Here is an 18,771-nt window from a genome sequence, read left to right on the forward strand (position 1 = left end):
TTTTAAAAATAGCTTTAGATCCTCATTATTTTATACGTAGCTACATTACGGTCATTACAGCCTGGATAGGTTTTTTTTTAGTTCTAATTTCTAAAATTAGTGACTTTTTTCCTCCATGGGGTCATAATGAAACAATTTTAAAGTAATTAAAGAACTTTCAAAAGCATAGCAAAGTTAAGTTATAATTTAAAAATAAGGATTTACTGACAGCTGCTGCAGCATGCCCCTACTTGGGCCCAGGAGTTCGAGGCTGTAGTGTGGTAGGATTGAAACTATGAATAGCCACTGCTCTAGCCTGGGCAACATGAAAAAAAAAAAGGATTTATTCATTCAACGAACATTTACCAAGAATGTATTATATTATATGTATAAAGCTGGAACTGAGGTGGGGTGATGGGAGATGTTAGGATAATTATAAAACTAGAGAGACAATGTCTCTACCCTCAAGAAGCTAGTATCAAGTACAAAAATAACATAATGGACTAAGAGTTGAATACCCTAAGAGGTACAACTAACATGCAATCGATGTTCAAAAGAGGAAAGAAAGATAACTTTCAACTTGTGGAATAAATAGAGGCTTCAAAGAAAAAAATAACAAGTTAGGCATTGAAGGACAAGACAGAAGTTGGATAGATGGAAATAGGGAGGGATAAGGAAGACATTTCAGGCAGAGAGAAGAGCACGAGTAAGGACCCAGTCTAGTGCCTGTTACAGGAGACACTGAAAATAAACAAAAATACCTAACTGGAATGAGGTGGGTGTAAGTACAGCAGTTTTGAAAAGTCAAAAGAAGCTGACACATCTAAAAGGATATAGTGAAGAAAGAATGATGTTACATATAATAAAGTAGGGAATATATGTTCTTTTTGTGTGATCTGTGTGGGATTTTATTGGAGAGGCCCAAAAGTCAGATAGGACTTGGATAGTATTATAAAAAGTGAAGAGCCAATAAAATGTATAGACTAAAGTATTTTAGAGAGCTCAGTCTGGTAAAAGGTACAAGATAGGCTTGATTCTGGAAAAAAAAATGTTGCAATAACCTGGCTAGGAAAGGATGAGAGTCTTCACTGGCAATGGAATTAAAATATAGGAAAACACAGAAAGAACTTTCAAAAGAAAATCAACAAATCTCAGGAATATTCACAAGACATGGATGACTGACAGTGGAATCAAAGTCAATTCTAAAGTTCTGAACTGTCAGAGAGATGAATTATTAAGTCCTATGATTTATAAATAAAAATCTACTTTGGTAGGTAACTGTATGCAAATTTTTAAATCAGAATACAATTTATTTCAAACCTAACAAAATAAATGTATAATTTCCTCCCATCTCCTGCTACCAGAGGAGGAGTTTGGCAGAGAAGGAACAAAGTGGTGCTGTAGGACACAAAGAAAATATGGCTTCTGCCAAATTCACATGAATCAAATGTGTTTATGGATCCTTTGCTATTATCACAGACCATGTTCAGAATTTGATGAAAGCTATGAACCCTATATCCAGAAAAAATGCATGCACATATATTTTGCATACAATTCCACTGGCTTCACAAAACCTATCTAAGAATGCCAAATTAAGAACTCTTGGGCCGGGCGCGGTGGCTTACGCCTATAATCCTAGCACTCTGGGAGGTCAAGGTGGGCAGATCATTTGAGCTCAGGAGTTTGAGACCAGCCTGAGCAAGAGTGAGACCCCCGTATCTACTAAAAAAAAAAAAAAAAAAAAAGAAAGAAAGAAATTAGCTGGACAACTAAAAATATATATAGAAAAAATTAGCCAGGCATGGTGGCACATGCCTATAGTCCCAGCTACTCAGGAGGCTGAGGCAGGAGGATTGCTTGAGCCCAGGAGTTTGAGGTTGCTGTGAGTTAGGTTGACGCCACGGAACTCTAGCCCAGGCAACAGAGTGAGACTTTGTCTCAAAAAAAAAAAAGAACCCTTGCCCTATAATTTGACCATAACCACCTATTTCCAGTGGAAAGAAAAAATAACAAGAGGAAAATTACAATGAAGAGACAGTGCGCTCTTAGTAGTTCCCAAACCTAAATTCCTTTTCCCTTTGCTACCAACTAAAGGTTATTTTCATAACCCAGTTCTGCCTGTATTAACTGTATGACCTTAGGCAAGTCACTTAACTTCTGAAAGCCTAAGTTTCTTCAAGTCAGATCCAATTTTATAGAGATTGTTATGAGGATCAAAGTAGTCCTCTCATCCCTTGGTTACTCTCAAATTAGTCTGTTCTATTTTTATCATATAACTAATAATTTTCTAAAATTATTTTATTCCTATATTTGTTATACTTGAGTCACCCCACCTAAATTCACCACTAATGTGAGATCCATTAAAGCAAGAATGTTCTTCATTTGTTCACCAATATATTCCCAGAGCCTGACACATCAATAATTAATATCTGTTGACAGTATGAAATAAGCTAATGTGCATAAAGCACTTAGCTTTCTGTCTCAAGAAATATTTTTATTAGTATTATTAAGCAACTTTGAGGCTAATAAACATAGTATCCTTTACTTAATCTGATAAACTATCCAGTAAAAGCAAATGGGATACTATAAAACTATAGTAATTAAGTCTGTGGTACAGATATAAGGATAGACATATAGATCAATCAAACAGAATTCAGAGTGTATTTTATGTAAACCAAATAGGAAAAAAAAAAAAAGAGTGTCCAGAAATAAACTCTAACATTTACAGTCATTTGATTTTTCAACAAAGAGGCCAAGAAAATTCAATGGGGGAAATGATTTCAGGACAACTGGATATCTACATGCAAAAGTATGAATCTGGATCCCTTCCTCACACACATAATTAACCCAAAGTGGATCACAAGCCCAAATGTAAGAGCTAAAACCAAAAAACTCTGAGAAGAAAACACAGGAGTAAAACTTTGGTCTTGGGTTAGGCAACAATTTCTTAGATGCAATACCAAAAGCAGAAGTGATAGAAGATATAGGACTTGAACATCATCAAAATTAAAAATTTTTTGTTAAAACTTCACAAGTTAATCTGCCTCAATTTCCTCAACTGTAAGCTTTTGAAAGTGATTATAAGCATGCAGTACTTCATAAATGTTAGTCATTACAGAAATATTGTTTACAGTTGAGCCACATGGGCATATCAATTATATTTTTTCTTCTACATTTTGCTTTTTTCCAGACTTAATAATTGTCTCTAATTTTGTTTGCTTAGTTTCCTGTGAAACTGTCACTAATTACTTTCCAAAACCCTTTGACAGGCAAAAGACATTAACAGGCATTTCACAAAAGAAGAAACACAAATAGCTCAAAAAACGTAGGAAAAGGTTCCCAATTTCATTAATAATCAGAGACATAAAATTTAAAATCACAGTATAATTTCACATCCATCTTACTGACAAATATAAGAAGCCAGACATTATCAGGTATTAACAAGGAAATGGGAAAAATTGGAAAACAGTAAGGCATCACCTAATAAAACACATAGGTGTCCTTCAATCCACTAGTTTTACTTTACAGAGAAAGTCCTGTGTATAGGCATCAAGACACACAAACAAGAATGTTCGTAAACACGTTGGTAAAAGCAAATAAGAAAAAGCAAGCTAAACGTGCATACCAGTAGAATATACAAGTTGTGATGTATTTGGACAAGAGAATATGGCACAGCAGTGAAAATGAATGTAAAAGAGTTACATGAATCTGAAAATTATAATAAAGAAATAAGCAGAGAAGAACAAAAGCAGTATGATTCCACTAATAATAAAGTTCAAAAATAGGCAAAGCTAAACATATCTTTTTCATGGATACATGCATAGGTGGTAAAACTATAAAGAAAAGCCAGGAACTGATTATCATTTAACTCAAGACAGTGTGGGAAGTGGAGATTCTCTACGGGGAGAGGTAAATAAGGTGCTGATAGTGTTTTATATCATAAGCTAGGTGATGGATACAGGAGGATTTATCTTATTGTTCTTCTTTGAACTATACATATATATTTTAAACACTTTTTTATATGTATATTTCATAATTTAAAAATTTTAAATAAAAAAGCCTTTAAATTCTGTAAAACTTCTCTTAATACAGCAATTCACATTAAATAATCTGTCAGATCTATTTTTCACTTGGAAATTTCTATTCCTGGCACCCTCCATTCATCTGCTCCAAATGGGACTGCCTGCTGCTGTCTGGATATGATGAACTGCAGCCATTTCACCATCATCCTGGAAATTCCTCTTGTCTTTCGCCTGTGCTGAATCCCTGGTTCTCATATCCCATATTTTTTTTGGTGCATTCTCTTATTTTGAAGGAACACATCCTCCATTAGCATCCTGGGAAAGGGAAATTAGTTTTGAAACTTTGCACGTCAGAAAATACTGTTGCCCACTTTCGCACAATGACTGACAGCTTGCCTGGGTATAGAAATCTTACATTGGGGACTGTTTCCATCTATACTAATTAGGTACCTTGATAGATTCAACTTTGGAAATATTGGCTAAAATTGTGTGTGTGTGTGTGTGTGTGTGTGTGTAAAAAATATTAAATATATAAAAACAAATATGTGATTGTATTTATATCATAATTATTTAAATAAATAATTACATATTATAACCATAACCTTCATATAGTATAATTATATATTCATTCATTTTTCTTAAACGCATAGATGAGCTGGCAAAAAGGAACATGGAATACTCGGGCCAAAAGTAAAGCAAGGTGGGAACCCAGAGAGGCCCTTAAACCATTAAATCTGGCTTTTATCTTGATGGCATCTGCCAACTGGTTGAACTTGAAGTTTTGGGAGTTTCCTGGAGCAAACAGAAGAGGACACAAAGCCCAAAGTTGGGAACCTTTGCTGAGCTATATCTAGACGCATCTGAAATACAGCGTAGAAACAAAAAATGGAAAATATGAAATAAATTAAGAAATATGACTAGGCACGGTGGCTCACACCTGTAATCCTAGCACTTTGGGAGACTGAGGTGGGGGCATTGCTTGAGGCCAGGAGTTTGAGACCAGCCTGAGCAAGAGTGAGATCCTGTCTCTACTAAAAATAGAAAAATTAGCCAGGCGTGGTGGCACACATCTGTAGTCCCAGCTACTTGGGAGGCTGAGGCAGGAGGGTGGCTTGGACCTAGGGGTTTGAGGCTGCAGTGAGCTACGATGACACCAATGCATTCGAGCCCAGGTTACAGAGCAAGACTCTGTATCAAAAAAAAAAAAAAAAAAGAAGAGAAGAGAAGAGAAATATGGAGGGAAGAGTAAATAAATCTTACATATGTCAAGTTGGAGTTCCAAAAAGAAATAAGAGAATGGAACAAAAGTAATATTTGAAGAGGTAATATAGATTAAGTATCCCTTATCTGAAATTCTTGAGACCAGAAATGTTCTGAATTTCAGATTTCAGAAGATTCACACATATATGAGACACACTGAGGATGGGACCCAAGTCTAAATGAAATGCATTTGTTTCATATATGCCTTGTATGCATAGCCTGAACATAATTTTATACATTTTTAATAATTTTGTACATGAAACAAAGTTTCTGTACACTGAATCTTCAGGAAGCAAAGGTGTCACTATCTTAGCCACTCATGTGGACAACCTGTGGTGGTTGTTTGGCATCATAATCATTCCTTTTTTTTTTTTTTTGAGACAGAACCTTGCTCTGTCACTCTGGGTAGCTCATTGCAACCTCAAACTCCTGGACTCAAGCAATTCTCCTGTTTCTGCCTCCCAAGTATCTGGGACTACCAGCGAGCACCACCAGACCCAACTAAGTTTTTCTAATTTTTGTAGAGACGCAGTTTCGCTCTTGCTCAGGATGGTCTCAAACTCCTGGCCTCAAGTGATCCTACCACCTCAGCCTCCCAGAGTGCTAGGATTACAGGCGTGAATCACCATGCCTGGCCTAGTCTCAAAATAATATTAGGTTCTCCATTCTTAAAATCATCAAAGCTGGCAATGAACACCCTGAAATCCCTAGGAAGAAGTGGAAGGGGACTGGTTCCTGCTGTGGGGATAGTAATGATTGGCAGAGGACCCTTGATAGAGCAAGCTTGAGCACCATGGAAACTAAGAAGAAAGTCAAAGTTTCCAACTGTAATGATAATGATGGAAGGGAGAAGGAAGGTAAAGTGAGAAGGAAGAAACAAAGACAACTCAAGAGTTTCTGATGCCATTCAGAGACAGAGAACACAGACGGTCATTTTAAAGAGTTCTAACTTATTAAATACTGATTTGTCATTGTGCTTGAAAATCCTAGATCCTATTCCTATCACTTTTCTGTGTTGACCACTGACAAGAATGTTAAATCGGGCATCATGGAATCCCAAAATGGAAATAGTAGTAGCATTTCACAGAATATCCTGCACTAGACAGGACAGGATACTTACAGCCCAATATATGATGTGGTTTCAAGCAAATAAATGAAATCTTACCTCACCTAAAACCATTTTCAGATAAGATACTTAATCCATGGGAACTTTCAACCTGCTGAGTCAGACTACACAAAAATATACTTTGCTGAAAGTGCACAGATACTGACAAGACTACTGCAGCACAGGAAGAAGAGCTGTAATCTTATACCTTTGATAATAAAGAATTCTACTTTGCCTAAATTAGAAAAAAAAATTCTAAATTTTATTTCCACCTTTCACCCAAAATGAGAACAATTATTAACTTCTTTTTACAAATGCTAAAAGTAAAGAGAAAAAAAGGATAGAATGACAACTTTTCTAAAATGATCTGGGCTCAAACAAAAACAAAGCCACTGAAACACCATTAATGAAAGCAAGAAACTAGACAGGATACAGGCTTTTTAATGTTTTACAAGGACTAATGTAATGTAGCTGCTCACCCTTATAATCAACATGTGTGGCATTACCCAGTAATCAGAATTTATGTAAGCTACTATTCTGCCAACAACAGGAAGAAAGCAAGCAGGTTTGAGGTCACAGTTTAACAAACAATGAAGTCCATATAGAGCCTCTAATGAAGTATGTTTCAGAGCCAAGAGCCATACACACAGCCTCTCTTCCCCAGACTCACCTGCATATCATCATGATCTAGAATAAAAGACACATTTCATAGACAAACAGCAAATATCTTTAGGGCAATTATTTTAGAGCTTCTTTCCAGTCACAACCTGCTTATATAAGCAGCTAATTTAATTCCAATTCAATTAAAGAGATATTTGAGTATGCCCTGCATAGCAGACTCTGATATACTTCCTAGACCCTAGAGAAATAAGCAGGCCAGAAGTTCCCATTAACTAAAACTTGGTCCTTGAGCTCTTAGAGTCACTGTACACTATAGTTATAACAGAAATAAACTTTGAGAGTTCATAGGTGGGACATACAGTCTTGCTTGGGGCACATATGGCGGGTGGAATCAGGTCAGGGAAGGATTCACAAAGATAATATATGGCGTGAAGATTTTGTTAAATCAAATGCTATGAAAATTCAAAATATTTTCCACTTAATTTGGCAAGACTAAAAAAAGAAACAGAAACAAACAACAACAAAAAATCAAAGTACTACCCTTATTAAATATTGATCTGGTTAGGGAATAGGCAGAAGTATAAACTCTCTATTAAATTTCCAATAAAAGAGTACAATTTCCCAATAATCAGTGAAAAAATGTTAATATAGAGATTCTCCAACTCAAAAATGGGTTGATATTCCAAAGGTTTGTCAAGTAGGTTGCTGGGACTACTGAAACACATTTCCCCTGATCAACAGATAACAGAAATAAACCATGAAGCTATCAATATTCACTCCCAAGCCTACTTATCCATATGCTAAAATGCTATTTGATGAAATCTAGCTAATAATAACGTTGTAGTTGAGATGATTAATACAGAAATCTGAATTAAAAGTAATTTTTATATATCATGAACCATGGTTCTTATGCTTAAGAAAAAGCTGTTTAATTAAAAGAGATGAGAAGGATTAAATGAAACAAGCCAGGCACATATATGTACTAGGTACTTTATAAGCATTACCTAAATTTAATCCTTACAACAACCTAAGCCATATATATATTTTTTGTTTGTTTTTGTTTTTTTAGACAGGGTCTCACTCTGCTGTCTTCGCTGGAGTGCAGTGGCGTCACCATAGCTCACTGCAACCTCCAACTCCTGGGCTCACGCAATCCTCCCAAGTAGCTGGGACTACAGATGTGCACTACCAACACTCAGCTAATTTTTTTTAATTTTTTATAGAGACGGGGTCTTCCTATTGCTTAGGCTGGTCTCAAACTCTTGGCCTCAAGTTATCCTCCCACTTTGGCCTCCCAAAGTGCTAGGATTACAGGTGTGAGCCACCACACCCAGCCTAAACTGTATTTTCTTAACAGAATGAAGACACAGGGATATAATTGTGGATTCATAGTGAAATATAAACAGGGCACAAATTTGTTTGCATACTGTCAATAATTACAATTTTAAAATCTCACTTCTTTACTCAACAAGTCTATAGCTCCTCCCTCCCATTTACTTCCCTACCAAATTCACGGTGGACAATTCTAAACTGTTGGGAAAATGTCAGGTTTCCATCATATCTGAGTGTCATTCAGTCACTCAACAAATGTTTACTGAGCTCCTATGTGCTAACTGCTTTGGGACAAGTAAATAAAATACAAAAGGAGTTTATAATTAAATTAGGGAAGACTAAAAAGTAGATCACAATCTTGTTCCTAGAATAGATGCAATACCACACATACAAAGGAAAATCAATTGTAAGATGAACCGCTAAGAAAAAGAACTACCAATTAATGGTTTCCCTGATCATCACCTAAGTGCACATTTGGGAATAACATCAATTGGGGGTCGGACAGATGTGGGGGGTGGGGGGGAGGGGATGGGTACATACCTACATAATGAGTGCGATGCGCACCGTCTGGGGAATGGACATGCTTAAAGCTCTGACTGGGGGGGGGTTGGGGGGGCATGGGCAATATACATAACCTAAACTTTTGTACCCCCATAATAAGCTGAAATAAAAAAAAAAAAAAGAACTACCAATTAAAACCATAATACTTTATCACTTAGAATTTATACATTTTATATAAAAATGAATTCATTTAATTTTTATATAAAAGAGCTCTTTTATACTTCCATATGTTCGTTATATATCACTTATGGGTATATATAAAAAGGAAAATGAAAGCAGAATGAAATACTTAAGGAATTCCTAACCAATTTCTTCATATTTAGAGTCCTACTCTTTTCTGAATCATTCTGACCAATATAGTTCTCTGTGCCTCACGAGAACATTGGTGATAGAGCATTTCTTAAAACTAAACATCAGCTCATATGCTGGCTTTGCAATTATGTAGAGCTATCTTACTTTTGACTCTCACTTTAGGAATATTGCTTAACTCATCTGATTGAACACCCACGCCTCTTCACGACCATTCAGTTCTTAGCAGTTACAAGAGTGCTCCACTTTTGTCGCCAAGATTTTCTTCCAAGTTATCAACACCTACACATTTTGCAAATTTTGATTCTGGTTTTGGTGTTTACTCACGTACAGGGAATGAGGACCAAATTAGGATTGTTATCTGACCAGGTAACAGCATCAAGACACTATCATTTTAAAAATGAAAAAGTATCTTAGAATTAATGAAATACAGTAAATAAGTTCCCATTTACAATTTAAATAATTCCACACATATACCATCTCATTTTCACAAAAACTCTGTGAAGCTAGGATTACCCACATTTTAAGAGAATAAAGTCAAGCTCATACCAGTGAAGTGGTAAGTAGAGAAGCCAGGAAGAGAATCCTAGTTTGCTGACTTTCAAATCTATCTTCTTTCTTCTACAAGACCGTAGAAGTACAGAACTAATCGCACTGATATTGAGTTGGCAAACTATGGCCTATGGGCAAATCCAGCCCATCATATATTTTTTTATGGCCCATGAGCTGATAATGATTTTTACATTTTTTAAAAGGGGGGGGGAGACTATTTAATGACATGAAAATTACATGAAATTCAAATTTCAGTGTCTACAAATAAAGTGTTGTTGGAATGCAGTCACATTCATTTATATATTGTCTGTGGCTGCTTTCACCCTACAACAGCAGAGTTAAGTAGCTGCAACAGAGACTACATGGAACACAAAGCCTGAAATACTATCTGGCCCTTTATAGAAAAAGTTTGCTGATCCCTGGTATAAATGATGGGTGCCACAAAAGGGCAGAAATAGAAGATCAGTGGAGGCTGGACTTACCGGAAAAACTTCAAGATCTCATTTTAAATGAATGTTGTATGCCATATATCCACTAAATTAAATTTCATAAAAAACCATTTATTTAACTGTGCTACTATAGAAGGCACAAAGAAATATAAACAAAGGCCCTTGCATTCCAGGAGCTGTAATATTTTATTGGGGAAACACAAAAAAATTTTCATAAAATTACCAAACATAACTTTGACATAACTATGAAAAAATGCAATGCCAAATAGTAATGCACAAAAATTGACAAGTGAGTGGAAATGACAAACAGTATTACAAGTGCCTAGAAAATATAATTTATGTCAATACTGGTGGTCTGAAATATTTTTTCTTCAATAGGGATTCATACAAATTAAAAGGTACCACATTCCTTCAAGGAACACTCAACATCATAAAAAAATATTTATTTGTAAATTAGTTTATATATTTAATGTAATCTCAAAAATACTATCAGGGTTTTTTCACAATACTAGTCGATTAGAAAGTTTATTTGTGAGAATAAACAAGTAAGACGAGCCAGGAAAATACTAAAAAAGAGTGATGGAGAAGCCACCTTTACCATCTATTAAAACATATTAATAAACCCTTTCTAGGCCGGGTGCAGTGGCTCACACCTGTAATCCTAGCACTCTGGGAGGCTGAGGTGGGTGGATCCTTTGAGCTCAGGAGTTCAAGACCAGCCTGAGCAAGAGTGAGACCCCGTCTCTACTAAAACTAGAAAGAAATTATATGGACAACTAAAAATATATATAGAAAAAAAATTAGCCGGGCATGGTAGTGCATGCCTGTAATCCCAGCTACTCGGGAGGCTGAGGCAGGAGGATCGCTTGAGCCCAGGAGTTTGAGGTTGCTGTGAGCTAGGCTGATGCCACGGCACTCTAGCCTGGGCAACAGAGCAAGACTCTGTCTCAAAAAAAATAAATAAATAAAGCCTTTCTAATTAAAAATGTAGAGAAGCACATGAATAAAAAGGCCAATGGAAAAAGAAATTCCATAAATAGACCAAAATCTATTTGGAAATTCAGTATATGACAAAGATGTCATTTTAATCAGTGAGGAAAAGGACTATTCTTTTATTGAAGTGAAATTCACATAATGGGAAAGGGACTTTTAGTAAATGGTGTTACAACACCAGATAGGCTGTGGATAAAGATAAAATTTGATGTGTTCCTCACTTTGCATATCAAGATAAACTTCAAACAGATGTTAAAAAAAAAAACCCCAAAATACAGGGGGGGAAAAACAAACATGATTTCCTTTATAACCTCAAGAAAGGTCGGTGTCTCAAAACCCAGAAGTAATATATGCTAGGCGTAAGGGATAATGATTGCTAATGGGTAAGGAATTTCTTAATGGCATGATAAAAAATCTTCTGGAATTAGTGGTGATAACTGTACAACCTGGTGAATATACTAAACACCACTGACTTGTACATTTTAAAAGGATGATTTCTATGGTATACAAATTATAACTTAATTTTTAAAAAAAATAATTTAAAAAAACCCCAGATACTGAAATACTGGGATCTGACTCTTTTAGTAACTCAATCTGTGACCTTGAGCAGATCACTTCACTTTGCCCTTTATTTCTCCATCTGTGTGAATAGCTCATTAAAGCCTTCCTAAGAGGCATGATACCCATAATAAATTTAAGATGAATGAAAGACTATCCAATCAGATATGTATAAACATACAGCTTGAGAGGAAAAAAGCTGACATTATAAGAAATTGAAAGAAGAGCTTCTACTTTATAAAGTACGAACCATTCTCACAGTTCTCAATATACGATAATCTAACTATCATACCTTAAAAGCTTATGTGTCAGGAACCATAAGTGCTTTTCATGTATTATCTAATTCTCACAGCACTCTAAGGCAAGCAGAGGCATCCTCATTTTAGAGATAAGAAAATAGACTGTGAGAGGTTAAATGACCTAACCAATGTAAATAAATACTCAAGCTAGGCTTCAAACTCCAATCTATGTCACTTCAAGCAACAAACTCTTTGATCCAAAGTATAATGAGAACGGACTAAAAATATAAAGTTCTGGGTCTGAATGATGTTTGTCACTTAATCATTCTGTGATCTTAGGCAAGTCAATGAACATTTGAGTTTTCTTAGTTATTAAAAGAAAATATTAACTCTGGTCCTAGTTTACCTCATGGAATACAAAAAGGCACTAACATATACATGTCAGTTAAAGCACTGTAGTGCAGGGCACGGTGGCATGCACCTTTAGTCAGAGGCACATGGGAGGCTAAAGCAGGAGGATCACTTGAGCCCAGGAGTTCCAGGCAGTAGTGTGTGATGATGGCACCTGTGAATAGCCACCACACTCCAGCCTGGGCAAGATAGCGAGATGCCATCTCTTAAAAATAAAAATAAAAGTAGTACAATTAATAAACCAAAAACATTTTCAGACTCTCTAATGGTAATGGTATGTACTAAAGCAGTGATTTTTCAAATGATGCCCCTGTCAAGCACACCAGGGATGCAAAGCAAGTAGGAATCCCAAATCCACTTTAATCAGAATACCTCCAAAATCTTTAACAAAAAAGTTCAAAACCACTATGTTTTTGGCATCATCTACTGGCAAGGTATTAAAAGGAACAAAGACATCAGATTTTAGGCCTTACCCAAGAGCAAGTACTGTCTACAGAAAAGGGAATGGATTCTAGAGACTAAACCTAGATTGAATCCTTGTTCAGTCACATACTAGCTGGGTGACATTTAACCTCTGAGTATGAATTTCCTTACCTATATATGCAGGGAAATATCTACCTTGCAGGTTTGTGGGCACATTAAATAAAATAACGTATGTAGAGTTACTACTACAATGCCTGGCACATATACTTTTTTTTTTTTTTTTAATTTTTTAAAATCTAGGCTATGTCCAGAAGAAAACTGTTGTTTTTTTTTTTTTTTTTTGAGACAGAGTCTCACTTTGTTGCCCGGGCTAGAGTGAGTGCCATGGCGTCAGCCTAGCTCACAACAACCTCGAACTCCTGGGCTCAAGCGATCCTACTGCCTCAGCCTCCCGAGTAGCTGGGACTACAGGCATGCGTCACCATGCCCGGCTAATTTTTTCTATATATATTTTAGTTGTCCATATAATTTCTTTCTATTTTTTTTTTGGTAGAGACGGGGGTCTCGCTCTTGCTCAGGCTGGTCTCGAACTCCTGACCTTGAGCGATCCACCCGCCTCGGCCTCCCAGAGTGCTAGGATTACAGGCGTGAGCCACCGTGCCCGGCCTACGTCCAGAAGAAAACTTATGATCGTGGCTCACTGCAGCCTCAAATTCCTGGGCTCAAGCAATCCTCCAGTCTCAGCATCCTGAGTAGCAGAACTACAGGCCGACTAATTTTTTTATATTTTTGAAGAGATGGGGTCTGGCTATGTAGCTCAGGCTGGTCTTAAACTCCTGGTCTCAAGCGATCCACCTGCCTCAGCTTCCCAAAGTACTGGGATGATAGATGTGAGCTATTGTGCCCGGCCTCACAGTGCTTACTTTAAAAAAAGTAATTGCTGTTATTACATTATCCAGCAATGCTTTGGAATTACTAAGACTAATTTGAAAAACTGTATTATGGAAACAAGAAAAATCACAAACTCTGAATATGCAAAACACACTTAATAAGGTTTAGTGAAACTGAAGTCAAGAGATCATGAAAAATACTTGAAAGAGCAGGTCACACAGGAGACTGGCAAGGAAATAGTCCCAACGTGAGAGTAAGAGATAGATAAGGGAATGGAAGAAGGAAAGAAAGTAAGAAAAAAGCAAGTGACAAAAAGAGAAAGAAAGGATGCCTTGAAATTGGTGGAATTGAGACTTCATAAAACAGGACTCACTCAGGAAAAAGAAAGACTGAATCCCAGAGTATTTGCAAGAGAATAAGATACACAACACAAATTAATTATTTCCACAGGCCATTCGACGACCTAAAATTCCAAAGCCTACCGTTTCAACACAGCTCTCCTCTCTTTCCAGCAAATTGCTTCCCCCAAAACATTTTAAATGGCTACTCCCAATGCTTCACTAATTTTTAGTCTTAGATCAGTACATAGCTTCCCTCAGGCCTATTTGCCCAGCAGAAATCAAGTAACCAAATCTTCCCTTTTAAGCTTCCCAGACCCTACCTCTGCAGCACTTCCATTCACCAAACCCTATTTCTAGTCGTTTCTCAGTCTCTACAGCCAATGGGTCACTCTCTAAACTCTTGAACCCCTCTCCCTCATCACTCTTTCCCTTATTCCCCACAGCTTCTCACCACATTCTTGTTACCCTATGTTCTCCCACCTTTCTTTAGACCTACTCCCCAAGCTTTCTCAGTTCTCTCTTCACTCCCATAATTTTTCACCTCTGGGAACTCTCTAGAACCTTCTGCTCCCTAGTTCTCTCTCCTGCCAACCCTGCCTCAGCTATTCTCTACTCCCCCCTCAACTTTTTAAATATGTAGTTCTCACAGTCTTCTCATTTCTCCCAAACCTTTCCTTAGTTGTTCCCCCAATTCCCCTCAACTTTTCTCTCAGTCATTCCCCATGTCCCTCAACCCTTCCTGGCAGATTTCACCCCCACCTTTGTCACCGTTCTACTCCCTTTCCTCAAACCTCCTCCATCCCTTCTTCTGCAGGTCACTCCCACATCCATTATATTAGTCCAACCTTCTCCAGTATTTGCCTCATTCCCTTCTCTCTGTAACAATGTTATTTGTCCTCCAATTTCCATTGACTTGGCGCCTCCCCATCCCCAAATCTGCCTTCTACTACATCTAAACGTATCCAGGCCGCCGTCAACGTTTTCTGCTATCCGTAGCCTCCCTTCCCATGCCTCTCTAAACGCCCAGAGACTCCATTCTCCAATGGCCGGGGCCTGGCCTCTAGAGAGAAGGGGTACGGGTCACGTACCCCATTCGCATCTTGGCTCCACTCTGACTGCCCCCGCTGCCGGGCAGAGGAGGGCGAGAGGGCAGGCGGCCCAGGTGCATGCTCTTTTCGAGGGCCGACATCAAGGGGAGGCCGGACGTAGTCAAACAGTAGCAGAAGCTTCGTCCCACGCTCAATACGGCCCAACAGGTCGCGGCTCGCTCTCTTAAAGACGCCCTGTCGCCTTTGGACTGCGCCCAGCTACCGGCAGCACCGCCTACCGCCCACCGGCGCCATAAACTCCACCCCCTCGCCTCAGCGCTTCCACCGGAAGTGCGCCACACCTCTGCCACAAAGGAATCTGGGTAACGGAGTCTGCGAACCCTTCAGTCTCCCACCGGAGAACCCGACGACCCTCGCCGGAAAAAGGAGAGCTCCTAAAGGCAATGCACCCTGGGCAATGGAGTCCTCAACGGGCATATCCCTTTGCGCTTGCGCAGCTGGCGGTACCACCGGCCAACCCCGCAGAGGTAGTGTGGCAAAGCATCCTGGGTGTTGTAGTTTATTGGCGGGAAGGCGCCTTGGCGCCTTCCCTTCGTACTGCTTCCCAGAGACTGTTAGAGAAAGAGCCGCTTCTCCTTGGCTCCCAGGCTGCCCAGCGGCGCCAGTTGCCGGGGAACGCAGGCGTCGTGGGAAGCGATGGCGGGAGGATACGGCTTAAGTACTGTGGCTGGAGTCGAGTTAGTGAAGAGGAGGTCCGGCTAGTCATGAAACAACGAAGAGGCCCGAGCCCTGGGGGCGGCCGTGGGCGCAAGAAGAGAGGTAACCTGATTAAAGGTTGAGGAAAGCGTAATAGGGCGGGCGTAATAGGGGAGCAGGGTGTTAGGAATTCTAGGGAGACTCCCCGCTACCGCCCGTTAAAAAAAAAAGAAGAAAAGAAAAGGGACGGAAGAGGGAAATACAGAAGGGTGGTTGGCCCTCCAGAGAATTGAAAGAAAATAGGGGTTGGGGTGGGGAGCACAGAGGGGCGATAAATGAGGCGGAATGAGGGTTAGGGGTAGGACAACTGTAAGGAAAAGAACGAAAAAATAAAGTGTTTTTTATAACAACGTTAAATATGTACGTGTAGCTTTGGAGGTCCGAGGCCCACGGGGAGCAGGAAGAAACATAAGTTGGAGAAGGGGTTATGCCAGTGATCCTAATGGGCAAGGTTCACGTTTTATACTTTACCGAATCCCCAAGGACTACCACAAAGCAAGACTCGGTAAATATTAGCTGAATGAAGCAAGTATGAAGAACTATGAGCAGGAGTTGGGAAAGATAGTTGTGGGAAAAGAGTGGGGAATGACAAGAGTGTAATAGGATTGGAGTGGGGGTAAAGGCCTGAGGATCTCCTGAAGGACCTGAGATGATGAGAGAGTGTGTAGCAGCAAGAGGACTTCATCAGCTTAGTAGCAGCTCAAGGAGAAACAAGCTCGCCAAAAGAATGGGGCATGTTAGCTGCAGTGAGAACAGTCACCCTAGGAACCCAGGACAGATCAGGAAACTGGAAATTGAATCTCTACAAGTCTGTCTCCAAGGGGAAAAAAAAGGAATATTGGGTGACCTTTTCTTTTTACATTATGGGCATTTTAGTGAGGAAAGAGGTATTGGGAACAGTATAGTACATTAGGCCATTGGGTTGAGGACTGAAGCTACAGTCTGGGGATGAATCTTATCCAAGCTGTTTACAGATCGCTAAAGCGTCTTTGAGGCAGTGATTTTCCTGCCAGGAACGATGGGACGATCTGAGACTGAATCATGAGGGGTTCAGTGCTGGTGCTTCCGGTGTCAAACCAGCTGAGCATATTTGGTTGATAGGAAGAAAGTCAAAGTAGAAATAATGTGACATACTATAGAAAAGAATGTCCTTCTTGCTATATTATGTGCATATGGAGTAACGCTCATGTACACAACTGTGTATAATTTTTATATTGAAACTGTCCGTAAAGATTATGATAGGTCTTTTTCCACCATAGAGAGCAGAGAGGGTGTTTGCCTTAGAAGTCCAAAGAATTAGTTGTATAGATTCCTGATCTGAGAGATTCCAGTATATTTTCTTTTTGTGAGGCATGATGAGTTCCCAAAGAGAAAAGTTGGAAGAGTAGAAAGGTGTGTATAATGTAGGAATGGTTTCTTCAATCTCCTCTAAGTCTTGGTGAAAAGGTACTGGGAATGGAAGATAACCAGGATCATTAAAGGAAAATTTTATAGAAAGTCATGATTAATTGCCTTGTTTACATTTTTATTTATCATCTTTCTGAAAACCAATAAACATGAACTCAGCACTTTGCTTAAAAAATGGTGGCAGAGGCCGGGCACGGTGGCTCACACCTGTAATCCTAGCACTCTGGGAGGCCAGGGCGAGAGGATTGCTTGAGCTCAGGAGTTTGAGACCAGCCTGAGCAAGAGCGAGACCCTGTCTCTACTAAAAATAGAAAGAAATTAGCCAAACAACTAAAAATAGAAAAAATTAGCCGGGCATGGTGGTGCATGCCTGTAGTCCCAGCTACCCGGGAGGCTGAGGCAGGAGGATGGCTTGAGCCCAGGAGTTTGAGGTTGCTGTGAGCTAGGCTGACGCCATGGCACTCTAGCCCAGGCAAGAAAGTGAGACTCTGTCTCAAAAAAAAAAAAAAAAAAAATAGTGGCAGAATCTGAAGGTGATAATCTCTGTCCTCATTGACTATGTGACCTTGGCAGGAAAGTGCTCTTCATTGAAATGCTGAGTTGTGTGATATAGACTAAATCGCTTGTGAATTAATTGAAAGTTGTTGATGTTTTATGTTTAGTGATGGTTTTAAAATAAGAGAGGTAAAAATATCTTAAAAACAGGATATTGCGATAATCAAAACAACAGTACTTAGAAAAATTTCAGCTATTGAGATTTTAAAAACCTATCTACTTGGATCATTATATGTGTATTTTTCAAATAGTATCTCAATTAAAGAGAAGTTTATATTGGCATGTCTTTGTTGGTATGTTCTTTACTTAGAATAACCTGAATCAAACCCTAAATACTGTTGTTGTTGTTGTTGTTGTTTTCCTAACCATTAGACTGTGTAGGAGAAACCTGATAAATTAGTTATCAGGGTAACAAATAATTGATAAATTAGTTATCAGGATAGCTTACATGACCAAGTAGGTTATTCTCTGGTCTGGCATGGTAGTTACTTCTCATGTATTAGAATAGGTAGAATCAGCCTTTTTTCTAGACTAGAGACTAAAGTGTTTTGTTTTCATTCAAAAAACAGATTATATGTTTTCTATATTTAAATTTTGACTTAGTGTTCTTGGATTCCTCTACAGGTTTGAGTGACATTTCTCCATCTACAAGCCTGCCACCTTTGGTTGAAGGCCAGCTACGCTGCTTTCTAAAACTTACTATTAATAAAGTTATATGGAAGATTGCAAAGCCTCCAACTTGTGTACTTGTCCGAGTGAGATGGTGGGGAGAAACATCAGATGGAACCCTCTTTTGTCCCAGGGATGCATTGCAGACTGAACCAAAAGCTGTGAGAACAACTACACGTTATGCTATTCGCTGTGGTCCAAAGCAATTTACCTCTTACCTAACAGGTATGTGTTTATTATATCATTTCACCTGCAAATCTAATGCAAAGCATCTGGTTATATTGTCAGC

The 18,771-nt window shown here is 38.6% G+C and overlaps 2 protein-coding genes across 6 annotated transcripts in view; one reads left to right on the forward strand and one right to left on the reverse strand.

Annotated features, from left to right (window-relative positions):
- PPME1 (protein phosphatase methylesterase 1) overlaps window positions 1-15,364 on the reverse strand; it is a 61,369-nt gene extending 46,005 nt beyond the window's left edge. For both annotated transcript variants that reach the window (XM_069469262.1, XM_069469261.1), the window contains exon 1: window positions 15,135-15,364. In XM_069469262.1, the coding sequence (XP_069325363.1) occupies window positions 15,135-15,235 (101 nt within the window). In that variant the 5' untranslated portion in view covers window positions 15,236-15,364. The remainder of the gene's footprint in view (window positions 1-15,134) is intronic.
- A 285-nt stretch (window positions 15,365-15,649) lies between these two features.
- Window positions 15,650-18,771, forward strand: part of C2CD3 (C2 domain containing 3 centriole elongation regulator) — a 136,478-nt gene continuing 133,356 nt past the window's right edge. For 2 of the 4 annotated variants that reach the window (XR_011233696.1, XR_011233697.1), the window contains exons 1-2: window positions 15,650-15,914; window positions 18,438-18,707. Coding sequence is in view for 2 of the 4 variants with exons in the window: in XM_069471006.1 (XP_069327107.1) it covers window positions 15,860-15,914; window positions 18,438-18,707 (325 nt within the window). In the remaining 2 variants the exon portion in view is untranslated. The remainder of the gene's footprint in view (window positions 15,915-18,437; window positions 18,708-18,771) is intronic. The other 2 variants (XM_069471006.1, XM_069471005.1) reach the window with 1 other exon arrangement.

Source organism: Eulemur rufifrons, chromosome 6 (genome assembly GCF_041146395.1).
Source record: "Eulemur rufifrons isolate Redbay chromosome 6, OSU_ERuf_1, whole genome shotgun sequence".
Classification (NCBI taxonomy): domain Eukaryota; kingdom Metazoa; phylum Chordata; class Mammalia; order Primates; family Lemuridae; genus Eulemur; species Eulemur rufifrons.